Source organism: Podarcis bocagei (assembly GCF_964188305.1).
Source record: "Podarcis bocagei genome assembly, chromosome: 3".
Classification (NCBI taxonomy): Eukaryota; Metazoa; Chordata; class Lepidosauria; order Squamata; family Lacertidae; genus Podarcis; species Podarcis bocagei.
Window position 1 is genome coordinate 107,855,472 of NC_138127.1, and position 17,045 is coordinate 107,872,516.

Consider the following 17,045-nt stretch of genomic DNA (forward strand, 5'->3'; position numbering starts at 1 on the left):
TTCAGCAAATTCATATCCTATTAGTTTATCTATTATCAATCCCATCTTACATTTTACCTTGTTGCTAGAACCCCTTCAATTCATTTCAATGTCATCAGCATTCAAAAATTTTACAATATTTCTGTAAATAAGTTTTAAATTTCCTCCAATCTTCTTCCACCGACTCTTCTCCCTGGTCTCGGATTCTGCCAGTGATTTTTGTGATTCATTCTGTGGCCACAGACATGATATGTGATTTGACATGGAGTTTGGGGTAGCCCAGTGCAAAAACCCTGAGGATCCATGGGCTTTTACCTCCCCCCTCCCAGGCAGCCTCCTTTATCGCTAGCGTCCCTTATCTCCCCTCCCCTCCCCTCTTTCTAAAAAGGTGCATCTTATGGAGTGAAAAATATGGTAAGTTGTAGTTAAGATAGTCATGTTTATTCATTTCAAAACGTCTACTCTGAGTAGGAATAACATTGGTTGCAGGGATCAGTTAGCATTCTGCAACCACCCTCCGTTGTTTTGGGAATACTTCCCCCACCCTTAAGGGTGTTTCCCCCCCAAATATTTTTTATACCTCTGCCCGTCATGGGGTCCCACCGAGTCAGCTGATGCCTGTCACTTGAGTCTGGACATCTTGGCTACACAAGGGGACCTGCCTCCTCACCTTTGGAAATGGGGAGAGCAGTTCCGGTGTGCCATCAAAACCACCTGTCTTTTGTCCTTGTGGCTGAGATCTGAGCCTTTTCTTGCTGCTGCTGTTGCTGCTGCTGTTGCTGTCAGGAGCTCGACCTACTCTCGAGTAGGACCCTGGCAGAGACACATGCCCAACTGGCATGTTCTCTCCCTCCTTGTCGTTCAAAAGCTTTCTCCTGCCCGAACATCACAGCGACCGATGCCAACAGACACCGGCACACTTAGGGATCCACAGAGTCTTCGCAGTTTGCATAACAGACCTCAGCAACTCAGCATTTTGTCTACTCTACTTTATGGTTGGAGGATGGATGATGGCTAACAGATTGAGGTTGAATCCTGACAAGACAGAAGTATTGTTTTTGGGGTACGGGTCGGGCTGGTGGGGAGGACTCTCTGGTCCTGAATGGGGTAACTGTGCCCCTGAAGGACCAGGTGCGCAGCCTGGGAGTCATTCTGGACTCACAGCTGTCCATGGAGGCACAGGTCAATTCTGTGTCCAGCGCAGCTATTTATCAGCTCCATCTGGTATGCAGGCTGAGACCCTACCTGCCCGCAGACTGTCTCCCCAGAGTGGTGCATGCTCTGGTTATCTCTCGCTTGGAGTACTGCAATGTGCTCTATGTGGGGCTACCTTTGAAGGTGACCCGGAAACTACAACTAATCCAGAATGCGGCAGCTAGACTGGTGACTGGGAGTGGCCGCCGAGACCATATAACAGCAGTCTTGAAAGAGCTACGCTGCCTCCCAGTATGTTTTTGAGCACAATTCAAAGTGTTGGTGCTGACCTTTAAATCCCTAAACGGCCTCTGCCCTGTATACCTGAAGGAGCGTCTCCACCCCCATCGTTATGCCCAGACACTGAGGTCCAGCTCCAAGGGCCTTCTGGCGGTTCCCTCATTGTGAGAAGCCAAGTTACAGGGAACCAGGCAGAGGGCCTTCTCGGTGCTGGCTCCCGCCCTGTGGAACGCCCTCCCACCAGATGTCAAAGAGAAAAATAGCTACCAGACTTTTAGAAGACATCTGAAGGCAGCCCTGTTTAGGGAAGCTTTTAATGTTTAATAGGTTATTGTATTTTAGTGTTTTGTTGGAAGCCGCCCAGAGTGGCTGGGGAAACCCAACCAGATGGGTGGGGTATAAATAATAATAATAATTAATAATAATAATAATAATAATTATTATTATTATTATTATTATTATTATTATTATTATTATTATTATCATTTACATATAAGCACACATGGAGCACTGCAACATGGCTCCCTCTCTCTCTAGCATCTGACTGGAGCAAGAATTCTAACAGTTGCTCCTCTCTGCAGGCTTCTGATGGAGGAGCTGGTCAACTTCATCGAGCGGGTGCCCAAGGCTCAGTCTGCCTCCATGTGGAAGAATAAGGAAGTGCAAAGGTAAGGATGGACACCCCCCCTTCGCAGGGCACCTCCCTTGGGAAGGGGGGGGTGTCCCCGGGGGGCACTCCCCCTATGGTTTGGTTTCCTGCCCTGCTTCTCAGCTGCCCAGTCCTCAGAGCTGCTTGCGTCATTCAGAACAACATTTCCCAAACATTTTGGGGGCCATTTGCCCCATTGGTTCCATAATCTCATCCCCAGTCCCCCTCTAAAGGCAAAGGGACCCCTGACCATTAGGTGCAGTCGTGGCCGACTCTGGGGTTGCGGCGCTCATCTCGCTTTATAGGCCGAGGGAGCCGGCGTACAACTTCCGGGTCATGAGGCCAGCATGACTAAGCCGCTTCTGGCGAACCAGAGCAGCGCACGGAAACGCCGTTTACATTCCCGCCAGAGTGGTACCTATTTATCTACTTGCACTTTGCCGTGCTTTCGAACTGCTAGGTTGGCAGGAGCAGGGACCGAGCAACGGGAGCTCACCCCGTCGCAGGGATTCGAACCGCCGACCTTCTGATCGGCTACCCTATAAAAAGCATTATTATTATTAGTACGAATAATTATTTTACTTTTTATACTGCTCTTCATCTGTAGATCTCGGGGCTGTTCAAAGCATAAAAACACAGTGGTTTGCACGGCCCACTAAGGAAGATAATAGCACAATAAAATTCGAAACAGGGAGGATTCATTGCACATTTATTCAAAATCCAATTGGAACCATTCAGTTTAATTAACTAATTCAGCAGAATTGATGGACTCAGCCCAATGATGCCAGCTTTCCAAAGTTTGGAAGTCAGTTACACCCTCCTGCTGCCCCCTTGCCTCTTAGGATCCCCCCCCCCAGGTAATCCCCACCTCTAGGCGGGGGAGGGGGAGAACCACCAACTTTGGGAACCACTGACTTAGAACAACAAAATCAACAATACCTCAGGGACCACCTCTCTCCATATGAACCTACCCAGACCCTGCAATCATCCCCTGAGGTCCTTCTTCGTTTGCCTGCTCCATATGAGGCCCAGAGGGTAGCAACATGAGAACGGGGCCTTTTCTGCAGTGGCTCCCCATCTGTGGGGTGCTCGCCCCAGGGAGGCTCGCCTGGCACCTTCATTATACACCTTTAGGTGCCAGGTGAAAACATTCCTCTTCAGCCAGGTTGACATTTTGCTGTGTTTTTAAATATTTTGTTGGGAGCCGCCTGGAGTGGCTGTTGCAACTCAGTCGTATGGACGGCACATGAATAGCAACATTATTATTATTAATAATATTTGGCTGGTTGACATCCGATGCCCTCTTAAATGTGCTGTGGAATCATAGAATCATAGAATCATAGAATCATAGAGTTGGAAGAGACCACAAGGGCCATCGAGTCCAACCCCCTGCCAAGCAGGAAACACCATCAGAGCATTCCTGACATATGGTTGTCAAGCCTCTGCTTAAAGACCTCCAAAGAAGGAGACTCCACCACACTCCTTGGCAGCAAATTCCACTGTCAAACAGCTCTTACTGTCAGGAAGTTCTTCCTAATGTTTAGGTGGAATCTTCTTTCTTGTAGATCCATTGCTCCGTGTCTGCTTCTCTGGAGCAGCAGGAAACAACCTTTCTCCCTCCTCTATATGACATCCTTTTATATATTTGAACATGGCTATCATCTCACCCCTTAACCTCCTCTTCTCCAGGCTAAACATGCCCAGCTCCCTTAGCCGTTCCTCATAAGGCATCGTTTCCAGGCCTTTGACCATTTTGGTTGCCCTCCTCTGGACACGTTCCAGTTTGTCAGTGTCCTTCTTGAACTGTGGTGCCCAGAACTGGACACAGTACTCCAGGTGAGGTCTGACCAGAGCAGAATACAGTGGCACTATTACTTCCCTTGATCTAGATGCTATACTCCTATTGATGCAGCCCAGAATTGCATTGGCTTTTTTAGCTGCCGCGGCACACTGTTGGCTCATGTCAAGTTTGTGGTCAACCAAGACTCCTAGATCCTTTTCACATGTACTGCTCTCAAGCCAGGTGTCACCCATCTTGTATTTGTGCCTCTCATTTTTTTTGCCCAAGTGCAATACTTTACATTTCTCCCTGTTAAAATTCATCTTGTTTGTTTTGGCCCAGTTCTCTAATCTGTCAAGGTCGTTTTGAAGTGTGATCCTGTCCTCTGGGGTGTTAGCCACCCCTCCCAATTTGGTGTCATCTGCAAATTTGATCAGGATGCCCTTGAGTCCATCATCCAAGTCGTTGATAAAGATGTTGAATAAGACCGGGCCCAAGTGGGTGGGGATTGCTGGGTTGCTTTTGTTCTTATTTTTATTACGTATTTTGTGTGTGGCTTAGGGCCCTTGTATTTACAGGACTGCCTCTCCTGGTCTGCCCTGCAGAGGACCTTAAGGTCCATGAATAACCATAGTTTAGAGGTCCCGGGCCCTAAGGAAGTCAGTCTATCCTCCACCAGGGCAAGGGCCTTCTCAGTGAAGGCTCCCACCTGGTGGAATGCTCTGTCCCATGAGACCAGGGCCCTTCAGGATTTAACCTCCTTCCACCGGGCCTGTAAGACAGAGCTATTACGCCTGGCCTTTAATCTGAACTCAGCCTGATATTTTATTTCCCTTCTCTTCCCTCCCCCTCCCCTTTTATGAAGATCACTCGCTCTGAGACCCCACAGCTAATTCTCCCCTGGCCTCCTCGCTGGCCCAAGTAGGACCAATTCAGCCAGCTGGCCCTGGTGACCATCTAATGCTTATTGGATGGCTTTCCCCCAAATTGATTTTTGAACTTTGAATTTTATTATTATTCATGCTTTTATACTGTAGTTTATGCTGCTTCTATGTTGTATTACAATTAAGTGTACTAAATTTGTTGTTAGCCACCCTGAGCCCGGTTTTTGAACCGGGAAGGGCAGGGTATAAATAAAAATGTATTATTATTATAATTATTATATCATTTTCTGTTGTGAACCGCCCAGAGATCTACTGCTATAGGGCGGCATGCGGATTAAATAAAAAAAAAAACCCAATAATACAATAATGGGAAAAATATCACAACCAAACAGCAGAGTGGACAAAAGCCCAAGCTTTTGAATACTGATGAACAGATAGCTCTTAGAGGCCTGGGAGGAGCATAATGGGACTCTCCCCAGCGCATGGCGCATGGCACCAGTGCCTTTGAAACAGAGCATGGCCAGTGAATCAGTGAATCCATGGAGGTTTTGAGCATCTGCGCTTGGCGCTGTCAGGTCGGGTCCTCGACGTCAGCCCCGAGTCGGGTTGGCTGTGCCCCAAACCAACCCTCTTTCCTAGGGTTGGTGAGACAGCGGCTTTTGAAAACAGGGGGCACCCCCAAGTGAGCGCAATGTTAAGCATTATTTTGAGTCACCCGTGAGCCTCGTTTTCACTGCAGCCTGGAGCGTTCCTTGTGTTTATATCACTTTGCAGCTCAGACACTTCCAGCCCCGATTGGGTTGTGTGCAACTGAGCCGCTCCCTTTCTTGTAGGAAACGCCGGCGCCTTTTAAACAGAAAGCTCTGCAAGGAATATACTTAGTGCATCAGGGCAGCTGATGGTTTTTACCCCATTACTGTCTGCAATCTAATGGCTGGCAACTCTGAACCCACTGAGTTGTGGCACTGGGGTGGCTGACATTGTATTTCCCCTTTCATTCCTCCACCTCAAACAGCGGCACCTTCTGGATGAGTGCCATGGAGTTGGGGTGCTTTTGCGGGGAGGACGGCAGAGGGGGTGCCTTCCCTTTATCAATGTTTCTAAGCATGGTTCTATGCAGGGGTCAGCAAACGTTCTCAGCAGGGAGCCGGTCCTCTGTCCCTCAGACCTTCTGGGGGGCCGGATTATATTTGAGGGGGGATATGAACAAATTCCTATGCCCCACAAATAACCCAGAGACGCATTTTAAATAAAAGGACACATTCTACTCATGTAAAAACACCAGGCAGGCCCCACAAATAACCCAGAGAAGCATTTTAAATAAAAGGACACATTCTATTCATGTAAAAACACGCTGATTCCTGAACCGTTCGCGGGCCAGATTTAGAAGGCGATTGGGCCAGATCCGGCCCCCGGGTCTTAGTTTGCCTACCCACGGTTTTATGGAGATCTCTCTTATTTTAATGAAAGTGTGTCTTAGAAATTTGCAATAACTTGTAGAAAACAGGCTGGGTGTTGCGTTTCCTATGGCATTCCATCCAAAGAGGGCACGTTATTTTATTTTTACATTTATATGCCACCTTCTCCTCCAAGGAGCTCAAGGTATGATTCTCCCCCTCCCTGATTTAACCTCGCACAACAACCCTGTGAGGTAGGATAGACTGAGAGGCAGTGAGTGGCCCAAGGTCACCCAGTGAACTTTGTGGCTGAGCGAGGATTTGAACCCAGGTCTCTCCCAGGTCCAATTTGACACTCTACCCCCCCCCCCCGGCTCTCTTCTGTTGGCATCTGTAGAAATTACATGTTTTGTGCGCTAGGTGAACATGGAGACATTGGCAGGAGCAATCCTCAACACTTCCTTCAGTCTCCTAAAAATTATGGAGGGGGAGGTCAGGGGCCCAACCGATTCCCCAGTAAATCAGCTCCTTTCAAACAAATGGATCGACAGAAGTTGACCGGTTTTCACAAATCATCGGAAATGGGTTGGAATGAGCTTTTGATTTAGCATCTGTTTAATATACAAAGTAAGAACCCAATTCTTCTTCCCCTCACTGGCAGCTCTCACTGCCTTCCTGCCTGGGCTCCTCGTACTGTAAGAGATTTATGGCAAAAGAGACGGCCATCCTTTTTATGTGCATTGACACTGCCATTCTCGGATCTCGCTCTCCAGCTTCCTTTGCGGAGAAAGGGGGGAAGTCTGCAACAATGGCGGCTTTTCCAAGGAATAAAAGGTTTTAATACTTGTGTCAAAGTTTCTGTTTAAAAAGCCAGTTTCCTCCCCTTCCTTTTTCCTTCTGAGTACTTACTCGCACGGCACACAATCTGCTCATGTTTTCTGAATCTTCCGGCACATTTTTGGCATTGGCAGTGGATATGCATATTGCAACTTGATTTCTCTTCATTAAACTACGGAACTCCCTCCCGCAGGGAAGGAGTTGTGATTTCTAAAACTTTTGAGTTTCTCAAAAATAAGGCATGCCAGACCAATCTGATTTCTTTCTTTCTTTTTTGATGGAATTACAAACTTGGTGGATCAAGGGAATGCTGTGGACATAGTGTATCTTGATTTCAGTAAGGCTTTTGACAAAGTCCCTCATGATATTCTCACGAGGAAGCTGATAAAATGTGGGTTGAACGAGGTGACTGTTAGGTGGATTTGTAGCTGGTTGACTGACCAAACCGAAAGAGTACTTGTTATGTACTGAGTTGAATAGGATCCAAAATGCAGCAGTCTTATTGGTCCTAGAACAATGCAGCAGTATGATTGGTCTGCAGGAGCCACCCAATCCAGCTCCAGATGGAAGTGAATCCACAACCTGATTGGCTTACGGGAGAATTCCAGAATTAGCCAATAACGTGCAGCCCATTGTGTAAATAATGTATATAAAGCAGATACTGTGGGGAAACAATTCATTCCTCCTCACCACTATGAGCTGAATAAAGAGCATGAAATCCACTCTAGACTCTGAGTATATTTCAGTACTCATTAATGGTTCCTCGTAACAAGTGGGGTGTCGCAGGGTTCTGTCCTGGGCCCATTGTTGTTCAACGTCTTTATAAATGACTTTAATAAAGGAATTGAGGGGATACTCATCCAATTTGCAGATGACACCAAACTAGGAGGGGTAGCTGATGCCACAGAGGACAGAATTAGAATTCAAAATGACCGTAACAAATTGGAGAACTGGGCACAAGCAAAGAAAATGAATTTCAATAGGGACAAACGTCAGGCTCTGCACTTAGCTGAACAAAATAACACAACACGATGGCCAATAACAATGGCACTAAACACTATTTACAGTGGTACCTCAGGTTACAGATGCTTCAGGTTACAGACTCGGCTACCCCAGAAATAGTACCTTGGGTTAAGAACTTTGTTTCAGGGTGAGAACAGAAATCGTGCTCCAGCGGTAGCGGGAGGCCCCATTAGCTAAAGTGGTGCTTCAGGTGAAGAACAGTTTCAGGTTAAGAACGGACCTCCAGAACGAATTAAGTTCTTAATCCGAGGTACCACTGTATAAAGGGTAAAGGGGACCCCTGACCATTAGGTCCAGTCATGGCCAACTCTGGGTTTGCCGCGCTCATCTCACTTTACTGGCCGAGGGAGCCGGCATACAGCTTCCAGGTCATGTGGCCAACATGACTAAGCCCCTTCTGGCGAACCAGAGCAGCACATGGAAATGCTATTTACCTTCCCACCGGAGCGGTACCTATTTATCTACTTGCACTTTGACGTGCTTTCGAACTGCTAGGTTGGCAGGAGCAGGGACCAAGCAACGGGAGCTCACCCCATCGCGGGGATTTGAACTACCGACCTTATGATCGGCAAGTCCTAGGCTCTGTGGTTTAACCTACAGCGCTACCCGCGTCCCTTGTACTACTGTATAGACTAATACAAATGATCAGAAATTGCAACCAAAGTCTCTAAATCTTCTTCACCAGTCGCGGTAGAACAATTCAAAAGTTCGACATATACATAGTCTGTCACCAAATGTCGCCGGAACAGAGTTAGGCTCTGCACTTAGGCAGGAAGAACCAGATGCACAAATATAGGATGGGGAACACCTGGCTTACTGGCAGTACATGTGACAAGGATCTAGGGGTCTTGGTGGACCTAAGTGTGCCCAGAGTCTTGGCGCATCGCTGAGCCTGATCCAGTCTTTCTCTGTCTCCAGGCTGCTTCCCACCCCTCTGAAAGACGCGGTCGAAGTCGCCATGTGGAGAAGGTGCTACAATATGCAGGAAGTGAACTCAGCGCTCAGTAAGATCCAGCTGGTGGGGTATTCCCAGAAAATAGTGAGTATCCGTGGTCACGTCCTGCTTTTCGTGGGATGGGGGAGGCGTGGTAAGGTGGTCACCTGTCCTGTGACCTGATGGCAAAGGGCAGGTAACAGATCTGAAAATATGCGTAAAAAGTCAGAGGAGCTTTAAATCAGAAAATAAATGGAGAATGGAAACTATTTAAGGAATATATAAGATTATATTGTACAAACAATACCATCCTAGCAGAACTGGAATGATACCTGTAAACAAAAATGAGTGAAACAAATACTTTAGCGGAATACATGAAAAAGGAAATAATGTAAAGCTGTGCGATAAAATTGTGATTATATAAACAGTATAATAAGGATGATTGGAAGTTTTATGCAAAAAATTTTTATTTGAGGGATATGATTCTGTATAAATTTTTGGTTCTTTTTCTTTTCTTTTTTTATCTTTTTATCTTCTTTTTTCTTATTCTTATGTCTGGAATTTTTTCGCCCTTATTCAATACCTTTATACTTACCTTTGTTGTAAATGATCATTCGTGCCTGTATTTTAAACCAATAAAGATTTACCATGAAAAAGAAAAGGAAAGAAAATATGCATAAAATAAAATCATATGCCGGGAAATACTTTCTGGAATTCTTCCTTGTGTTGTTTTTCTTCTCTCCAACAGGAGCTTTTTGGTGCAGTCCAGGTCTCCCCTCTCAGTTCCGGTTATGCGCTTGGCAGCTCCAACTGGATCATCCAGTCGCATTACGAGAAGGTTTCCTACGTCTCGGGATCCTCACTCCTCACGACACACCCACAGGTACAATACCCTCCCAGTACTCTGAGGTTTCGCCTTCCTTAAGGTGTGACATTCTCCTTCCTCAATACAGTTAATCTACAGTGCATGCGCGACTCCACAGCTCCTCCATCTCGTGCAACTTACATCAGGGGTCAGCAAACTTTTTCAGCAGGGGGCCGGTCCACTGTCCCTCAGACCTTGTGGAGGGGCCGGACCATAGCTGTCAACTTTCCCATTTTTTAAAGGGAAATTCCCTTATTCCGAATAGGATTCCTCGCAAGAAAAGGGAAAAGTTGACAGCTATGGGCCGGACTATATTGGGGGGGGGGGGATGAATGAATTCCTATGCCCCACAAACAACCCAGAGATGCATTTTATATAAAAGCACACATTCTACTCATGTAAAAGCATGCTGATTCCTGGACCATCCGCGGTCCAGATTTAGAAGGCGATTGGGCCAGATCCAGCACCCAGGCCTTAGTTTGCCTACCCATAACCTACATCATAGGAGCCTACACAACACAAAACACTGTTGCTGTATGTAGGTTTTATTTTTATTTTTTTATCTTACATTTTGGAAATGTACATCCAGGTTTTTTCCTTTAATTTTTTTTGGGGGTCCCCAAGAGAGTAAGGACCAAGAGAGTAAGCTATAACTTGTTTAGCTTATATGTAAATCCGGCACCGGCCGTCTGCTACGAGCTGAGGCAGACGCAGCACTTTGCAAAGCAGGCATCACATTCCCTCTCCCTCTTCAAGAAAGCAGCACACGTTGTCTTTCCCACATCCATCAGGAGCTCCTGCAGCAGAAGAGGCAGGGGCAAGAAACTCCTAGAGTCGGAGAGTTGTACAGCTGGAGGGAACCCATAAGGTCATCCAGTCCAACCCCTTTGTTGTTGTTTAGTCGTTTAGTCGTTTCCGACTCTTCGTGACCCCATGGAGCAGAGCACGCCAGGCCCTCCTGTCTTCCACTGCCTCCCGCAGTTTGGTCAAACTCATGCTGGTAGCTTTGAGAACACTGTCCCACCATCTCGTCCTCTGTCGTCCCCTTCTCCTTGTGCCCTCCATCTTTCCCAACATCAGGGTCTTTTCCAGGGAGTCTTCTCTTCTCATGAAGTGGCCAAGGTATTGTAGCCTCAGCTTCAGGATCTGTCCTTCCAGTGAGCACTCAGGGCTGATTTCCTTCAGAATGGATCGGTTTGATCTTCTTGCAGTCCATGGGACTCTCAAGAGTCTCCTCCAGCACCATAATTCAAAAGCATCAATTCTTGCGATCAGCCTTCTTTATGGTCCAGCTCTCACTTCCATCCATCACTACTGGGAAAACCATGGCTTTAACTATACAGGCCTTTGTTGGCAAGGTGATGTCTCTGCTTTTTAAGATGCTGTCTAGGTTTGTCATTGCTTTTCTCCCAAGAAGCAGGTGTCTTTTAATTTCGTGACTGCTGTCACCATCTTCAGTGATCATGGAGCCCAAGAAAGTAAAGTCTCTCACTGCCTCCATTTCTTCCCCTTCTATTTGCCAGGAGGTGATGGGACCAGTGGCCGTGATCTTAGTCCAACCCCTTACAATGCAGGAATCACAGGCCTGCTCTGTGAGGGAAATTCTGCTTTAGTTCCTGGGATCCAGCCTTGTATCATTATAATGGTTTGTTTTTTTTTATAGAAATTTTTATTGGTTTTTCACCTTTTATAGAGACAAATACACACAAAAAAAGACAAAAGACAAAAACATGTATAATTTCAGAAAATCCTACTTTCCTAACCTTGTTCCCTGACTTCCCCCCACCCCCCTTCATGCATCCCCATTCCCAAAATTGTGTCAGCAAATTGGTATTTCTCTTCTTAATCATCTTAAAATTACCTCTTTTATAAAGAAAAGTAAATTTTTTCTAAGTTGGACTCAAGTTCTCTTCCATTGATTTCCCAATTTGTCTTAAATAAAAGTCATATTAACTAAACCCAAAGGTCTTGAGTGTTTTTACAATTCTATTCTTCCCTCCCTCCCATCCCCGGTTTTCGTCCCTTCCCAATACATATCCAAAATATCAGTTCTTAGCCTGGGTTCCTCACGTCCAAGGCTTTCAAGTCTCTTTCAGTCCCTCTCCGCCGGTCTTGTTGGTAATCCTTTATGTCGGTCGTCAAATCTCGAAAAAGTTCTGTCACCATCCAACCATATTCTCTTCCCACAAGAACATTTGGAAACAGCTGCTGGAAGATTTCCACAAAATCTGCATCTTCAGAGTCAAAGTCAAAGTGGAGGCCCCCATCATATTTCTTTATTTTAAATTCCTGTATTGCATAAACTCCCGGGGCCTCCTCCTTCATCTTTTGCATCTTTCGCAGATTTGTGTTAGATGTAATCCAAAAGTCTCCTTGTTTATATTCCACAGATGTCAGCTCCTGGTTGGTACTTTCCAACTTTACTTTCTCTTTTTCTTGTTTAGTCTCTTCCACTTCTTTAGATATCATTTCCAATTCAGCTGTGGAATCTTTCTCATCCAGGTCCTCAATACATTCAGCAGAGCTGCTTGTTCCAGAAGTCAAGGTCATAAGTTGTTTATTCATAGCCAGACTCTGCTCTTGTAAGACTCCCACCAGATGAAACATTCTTTCGATTTCCACTAGTAACTTTCCGTCCACAGCCATTGTAATTTCACAGAATACCCCCTAGAGGGAATCTGGTTACTTGGTAATCTTTCTCCAACAATCCTCCAACTTATTGTTGTTACTTTGTTTCCAACAATTTTAACTCAAATTGCAACTCATTTTAATCCAGAGGGAACTTAAATAGCAATTTTTCCACTTAAACTGTCCGTTTGACAGCTTTGACAGCTGTCAAACTCCGCACCTCTTTCACAAGCTCAAAAGCAGGACGCTCCCGGGCCCGGAAGGGGGGGGGGGTTGTTTACAACTGAAAGAAAACTTCCAACACTCCACTCTCCAGCTCAAAATTTCTTTTTGCCAAATCTTGGAAGTTAATGTCTTTTACTCACCCCACAAAGGGTAGGCACTCCAGCTTAGTTCTTATATCGTTGCTTTAGATCGTCTGCAAGAAGGGGGGGTGCGGACTTCCTTTTAGCACTCCCCCTGGTCGTCTCAAATTCACAGGATAATATTCATAAAGTCCAATTCCGTTTTACTCACGGGTTATTCTTTTCAGTCCGAATTTCAAGGAAGGGAATCAGCGCTCTCCAGTCATGGCTCGCGGCTTCGCTCAACCGAGGTAGCGATCGACTCTCAGCACCACGCCACCCTCCGTATCCTCTCCGCAGCCTTTAAAAAGGCTCTTCGTGAATCGGAGGGGGCGCTTAAGGTGCCCACCGAGTCTTCAGTCCGCAGGCTTCAGCGCCTGCAGTTTTTGAGGGTCCCCGCGTCGCCAGCACGGCAAGACCCGTCCTCAGTTGAGCCGATTCCCTCCGCAGCTCGGAGGGAATCCGCCATTTCCAGATCGCGCCAACCCGGAAGTCCTGTATCATTATAATGTTACTGAATCATAGAAATGTGGAATTGTAGAGTTGTAGGGGACCCCAGAGTCATCTAGTCTAACCCCCAGCCATGCAGGAATCACAGCTAAAGCATCCCTGAAGAAGAAGAAGAAGAGTTTGGATTTTATATCCCGCTTTATCACTACCCGAAGGAGTCTCAAAGCAGCTAACATTCTCCTTTCCCTTCCTCCCCCACAACAAACACTCTGTGAGGTGAGTGGGGCTGAGAGACTTCAGAGAAGCATGACTAGCCCAAGGTCACCCAGCAGCTGCATGTGGAGGAGCGGGGAAGCGAACCCGGTTCACCAGATTACGAGTCCACCGCTCTTAACCACTACACCACACTGGCTCTCAAGTGAGACATGGCCTTCCAACTTCTGCAAGGAAGGAGAGTCCACTAGCTTCTCAAGGAGTCCTTTTAAAACCTTTTAATGTAATCCTTTTGATGTAACCTGAGCCCATTGCAAAATGTCAAAAAAGAGAGTATGGGTCCTGCTTTTTCATTAAGAAAAACAACCTGTTGCATATTAATAACAGGCCAGATATTAATAATGCAATTGCCTTCCCAGTTTAAGGCTCCTATGAAAGCCCCACAGATTCTCTGCACCCGCTTCCCTTCTCTCCCCCTTTTTTATTTATTATTCAAACGCCACATATTTCAACTCCGCAATATCTGAAGGCAGCTTCCAGGCTACATCTATATCGCCCCTTGAATTATCTTTTTTCTCGAAGGGATGATGGCTTAACTGGCTGCCAACTCGTCCACCCCGCTTGTCTAAGGGCAAACTCTTCAAAGTGCTATAGATGTAATTTCCAGTAAATTAATTCTCACAAGATCCATAATTTCCCTCCACGCCCCCCCCCCTAGAAAGACAGCTACATCTTTGGAGGGCTGATGGATTCGGCAGGCAGAACTCTGAGCTACAATCCCCACCAGCGGCAGACTAAGGAAAGGAGTCGTGCCCAGTTTTTGCCCTTGGGTTTATTTCTTTTAGGGCAAAAGGTGTGATTTGGCAGAGCGGTTGGGGCATCCAAACCGATTCTGCCTCTTCTCTTTTTCATAGAGTGTTCTCCACCTGCTTGCATCTGTACCAGCAATGGGGGGGTAGGTTTTGCCTTTCTAGAGCTGGCCAGTGTCTATAAGAGAGACAGCAGTTGAACAGTGGTTAGAGTCCCGGACTAGGACCCGGGAGACCAGGGTTCGAATTCCCCGCTTGGCTACAAATCTCGCTGGCTGACCTTAGGGACAGTTGTGCTGGCCCTTAGCCTAACCTACCTCACAGGGAATTACCGTAAATGAGGGAGCAAGCCACTTTGAACTCCGTGGAGGAAAAAAGTTGGGATAGAAATGCAAAAACAGAGTCTAGTCTCCACCCAGACAAGGAAAAGGCAATATCAGAGTCGAAGGACGCAATCCAGATGTCTCCATCACCGCAAATATGTCTGGTTCTTGTTTTGAAAAGCCTTCTAGGCTCAAGTTTCCACGTTCTGCTGCGGGAAGAAGCCTAGCGCAAGGGGATTCTTCAGCTGCGGTTCCTGTGTCACGAGGTTGGACTAGATGACCATGGGGATGCCCTTCCAACCCTACAACTCTTGTGTTTCTAAGGAAGACTAGAGAACCAGTGTAGCTGGGAGTGGAGAGAGAGAGAGAGAGAGACCTCTGAGCGAGCTTTCAAAAAAAAAACCCAACACAGACAAATGAAATGCCTGTCATCCGAAAATGCCAATAAGACAGTAAAAGTAATATTGAACCTGCCCGTGGAAAATATATGTAATGATTATGCCGGTATTCAATAGTCATAATTTCATCTTCCGTTTGAGTCGAGAGGGGCTGGCATTGATTCACTGGGGCTGCTGCACAGAGGATAACTTTGAAAGACTTTGGGCCAAACTTCTGATCGGCTTTCCCTTCAACCTCCCTGCAGCTGTCAAAGTCAGGCTTTCTTTCCTGAGCCAAGAGTCTTTATTTTTCTGCCCCTGTGCTGTTGAGTGGCTGTGGTATTATTTTTGCGTTTTTATACTGTAAACCACCCTGTGAGGTTCAGATGAAGGGCAGTAATTATTATTATTATTATTATTATTATTATTATTATTATTATTATTAGTTTTTAATTATTTATACCCCGGCCTTCCCGGTTCAGAAAACCGGACTCAGGGCGGCTAACAACAAATTTAAAACACTTAATTGATGCAACCAAAAAACAGCATAAAATACAGTATAAAACGTGAATAACAATAAATTCAGAATTCAAAAATCAATTTGGGTGGGATATCCATCCAATAAACATTAGATGATCACCAGGGCTAGCTGGCTAAATTAGTCCTGTTTGGGCTAGCGAGGAGACCACGGGAGAATCAGCTGTGGGGTCCCAGAGCGGGTAATCTTCATAAAATGGGGAGGAAAGGAAGGGGAATAAAATATATTTTATTATAGAGGTAACAGGGGTTTTTGTGCCAAAATTAAACAAACGGGCTGTGCCTATGAGCATGCAGTTGATTATGTTTCTGGAGCAGATTTAGCACAAGAGACGGTCTTTTTCAATGTAGCCCCCCAGATATGGAGCACTCTCCGCAGTGAAGACCCGCCTTACACCTGGCCAAGACTTTCCCCTTTCCCCCAGGCGTTTGGTGAACTGTGATGGCTGAGACTCATAGAACTGTAGAGTTGGAAGGGGTCCCAGGGTCATCTAGCCCAACCCACTGCTGGCAGGCTTGTCAAGGCCTGTTGTTTAGTCGTTTAGTCGTGTCCGACTCTTCGTGACCCCATGGACCAGAGCACGCCAGGCACTTCTGTCCTCCACTGCCTCCCGCAGTTTGATCAAACTCATGCTGGTAGCTTCAAGAACACCATCCAACCATCTCATTCTCTGTCGTCCCCTTCTCCTTGTGCCCTCCATCTTTCCCAACATCAGGGTCTTTTCCAGGGAGTCTTCTGTTCTCATGAGGTGGCCAAAGTATTGGAGCCTCAGCTTCAGGATCTGTCCTTCCAGTGAGCACTCAGGGCTGATTTCCTTCAGAATGGATACGTTTGATCTTCTTGCAGTCCATGGGACTCTCAAGAGTCTCCTCCAGCACCATAATTCAAAAGCATCAATTCTTCGGCGATCAGCCTTCTTTATGGTCCAGCTCTCACTTCCACACATCACTACTGGGAAAACCATGGCTTTTACTATACGGACCTTTGTTGGCAAGGTGATGTCTCTGCTTTTTAAGATGTTGTCTAGGTTTGCCATCGCCTTTCTCCCAAGGATCAGGCGTCTTTTAATTTTGTGACTGCTGTCACCATCTGCACTGATCATGGAGCCCAAGAAGGTAAAATCTCTCACTGCCTCCATTTCTTCCCCTTCTATTTGCCAGGAGGTGATGGGCCCAGTGGCCATGATCTTCGTTTTTTTGATGTTGAGCTTCAGACCATATTTTGCGCTCTCCTCTTTCACCCTCATTAAAAGGTTCTTTAATTCCTCTTCACTTTCTGCCATCAAGGTTGTGTCATCTGCATATCTGATGTTGTTGATATTTCTTCCGGCAATCTTAATTCCAGCTTGGGATTCATCCAGCCCAGCCTTTCGCATGATGCATTCTGCATATAAGTTAAATAAGCAGGGAGACAATATACAGCCTTGCCGTACTCCTTTCCCAATTTGTCAAGGCCTATGTGCTAATAATAATAATAATAATTAATAATAATAATAATTTATTATTGCCGTACTCCTTTCCCAATTTGTCAAGGCCTATGTGCTAATAATAATAATAATAATTATTAATAATAATAATTTAT

At 46.0% G+C, this 17,045-nt stretch overlaps 1 protein-coding gene across 1 annotated transcript in view; it reads left to right on the forward strand.

Moving 5' to 3' along the window:
- INTS9 (integrator complex subunit 9) overlaps positions 1–17,045 on the forward strand; it is a 69,030-nt gene that overhangs the window by 20,325 nt on the left and 31,660 nt on the right. Inside the window, exons 6-8 of the mRNA XM_081188596.1 lie at positions 1,995–2,081; positions 8,902–9,022; positions 9,666–9,800. Coding sequence (XP_081044722.1) covers positions 1,995–2,081; positions 8,902–9,022; positions 9,666–9,800 — 343 coding nt within the window. The remainder of the gene's footprint in view (positions 1–1,994; positions 2,082–8,901; positions 9,023–9,665; positions 9,801–17,045) is intronic.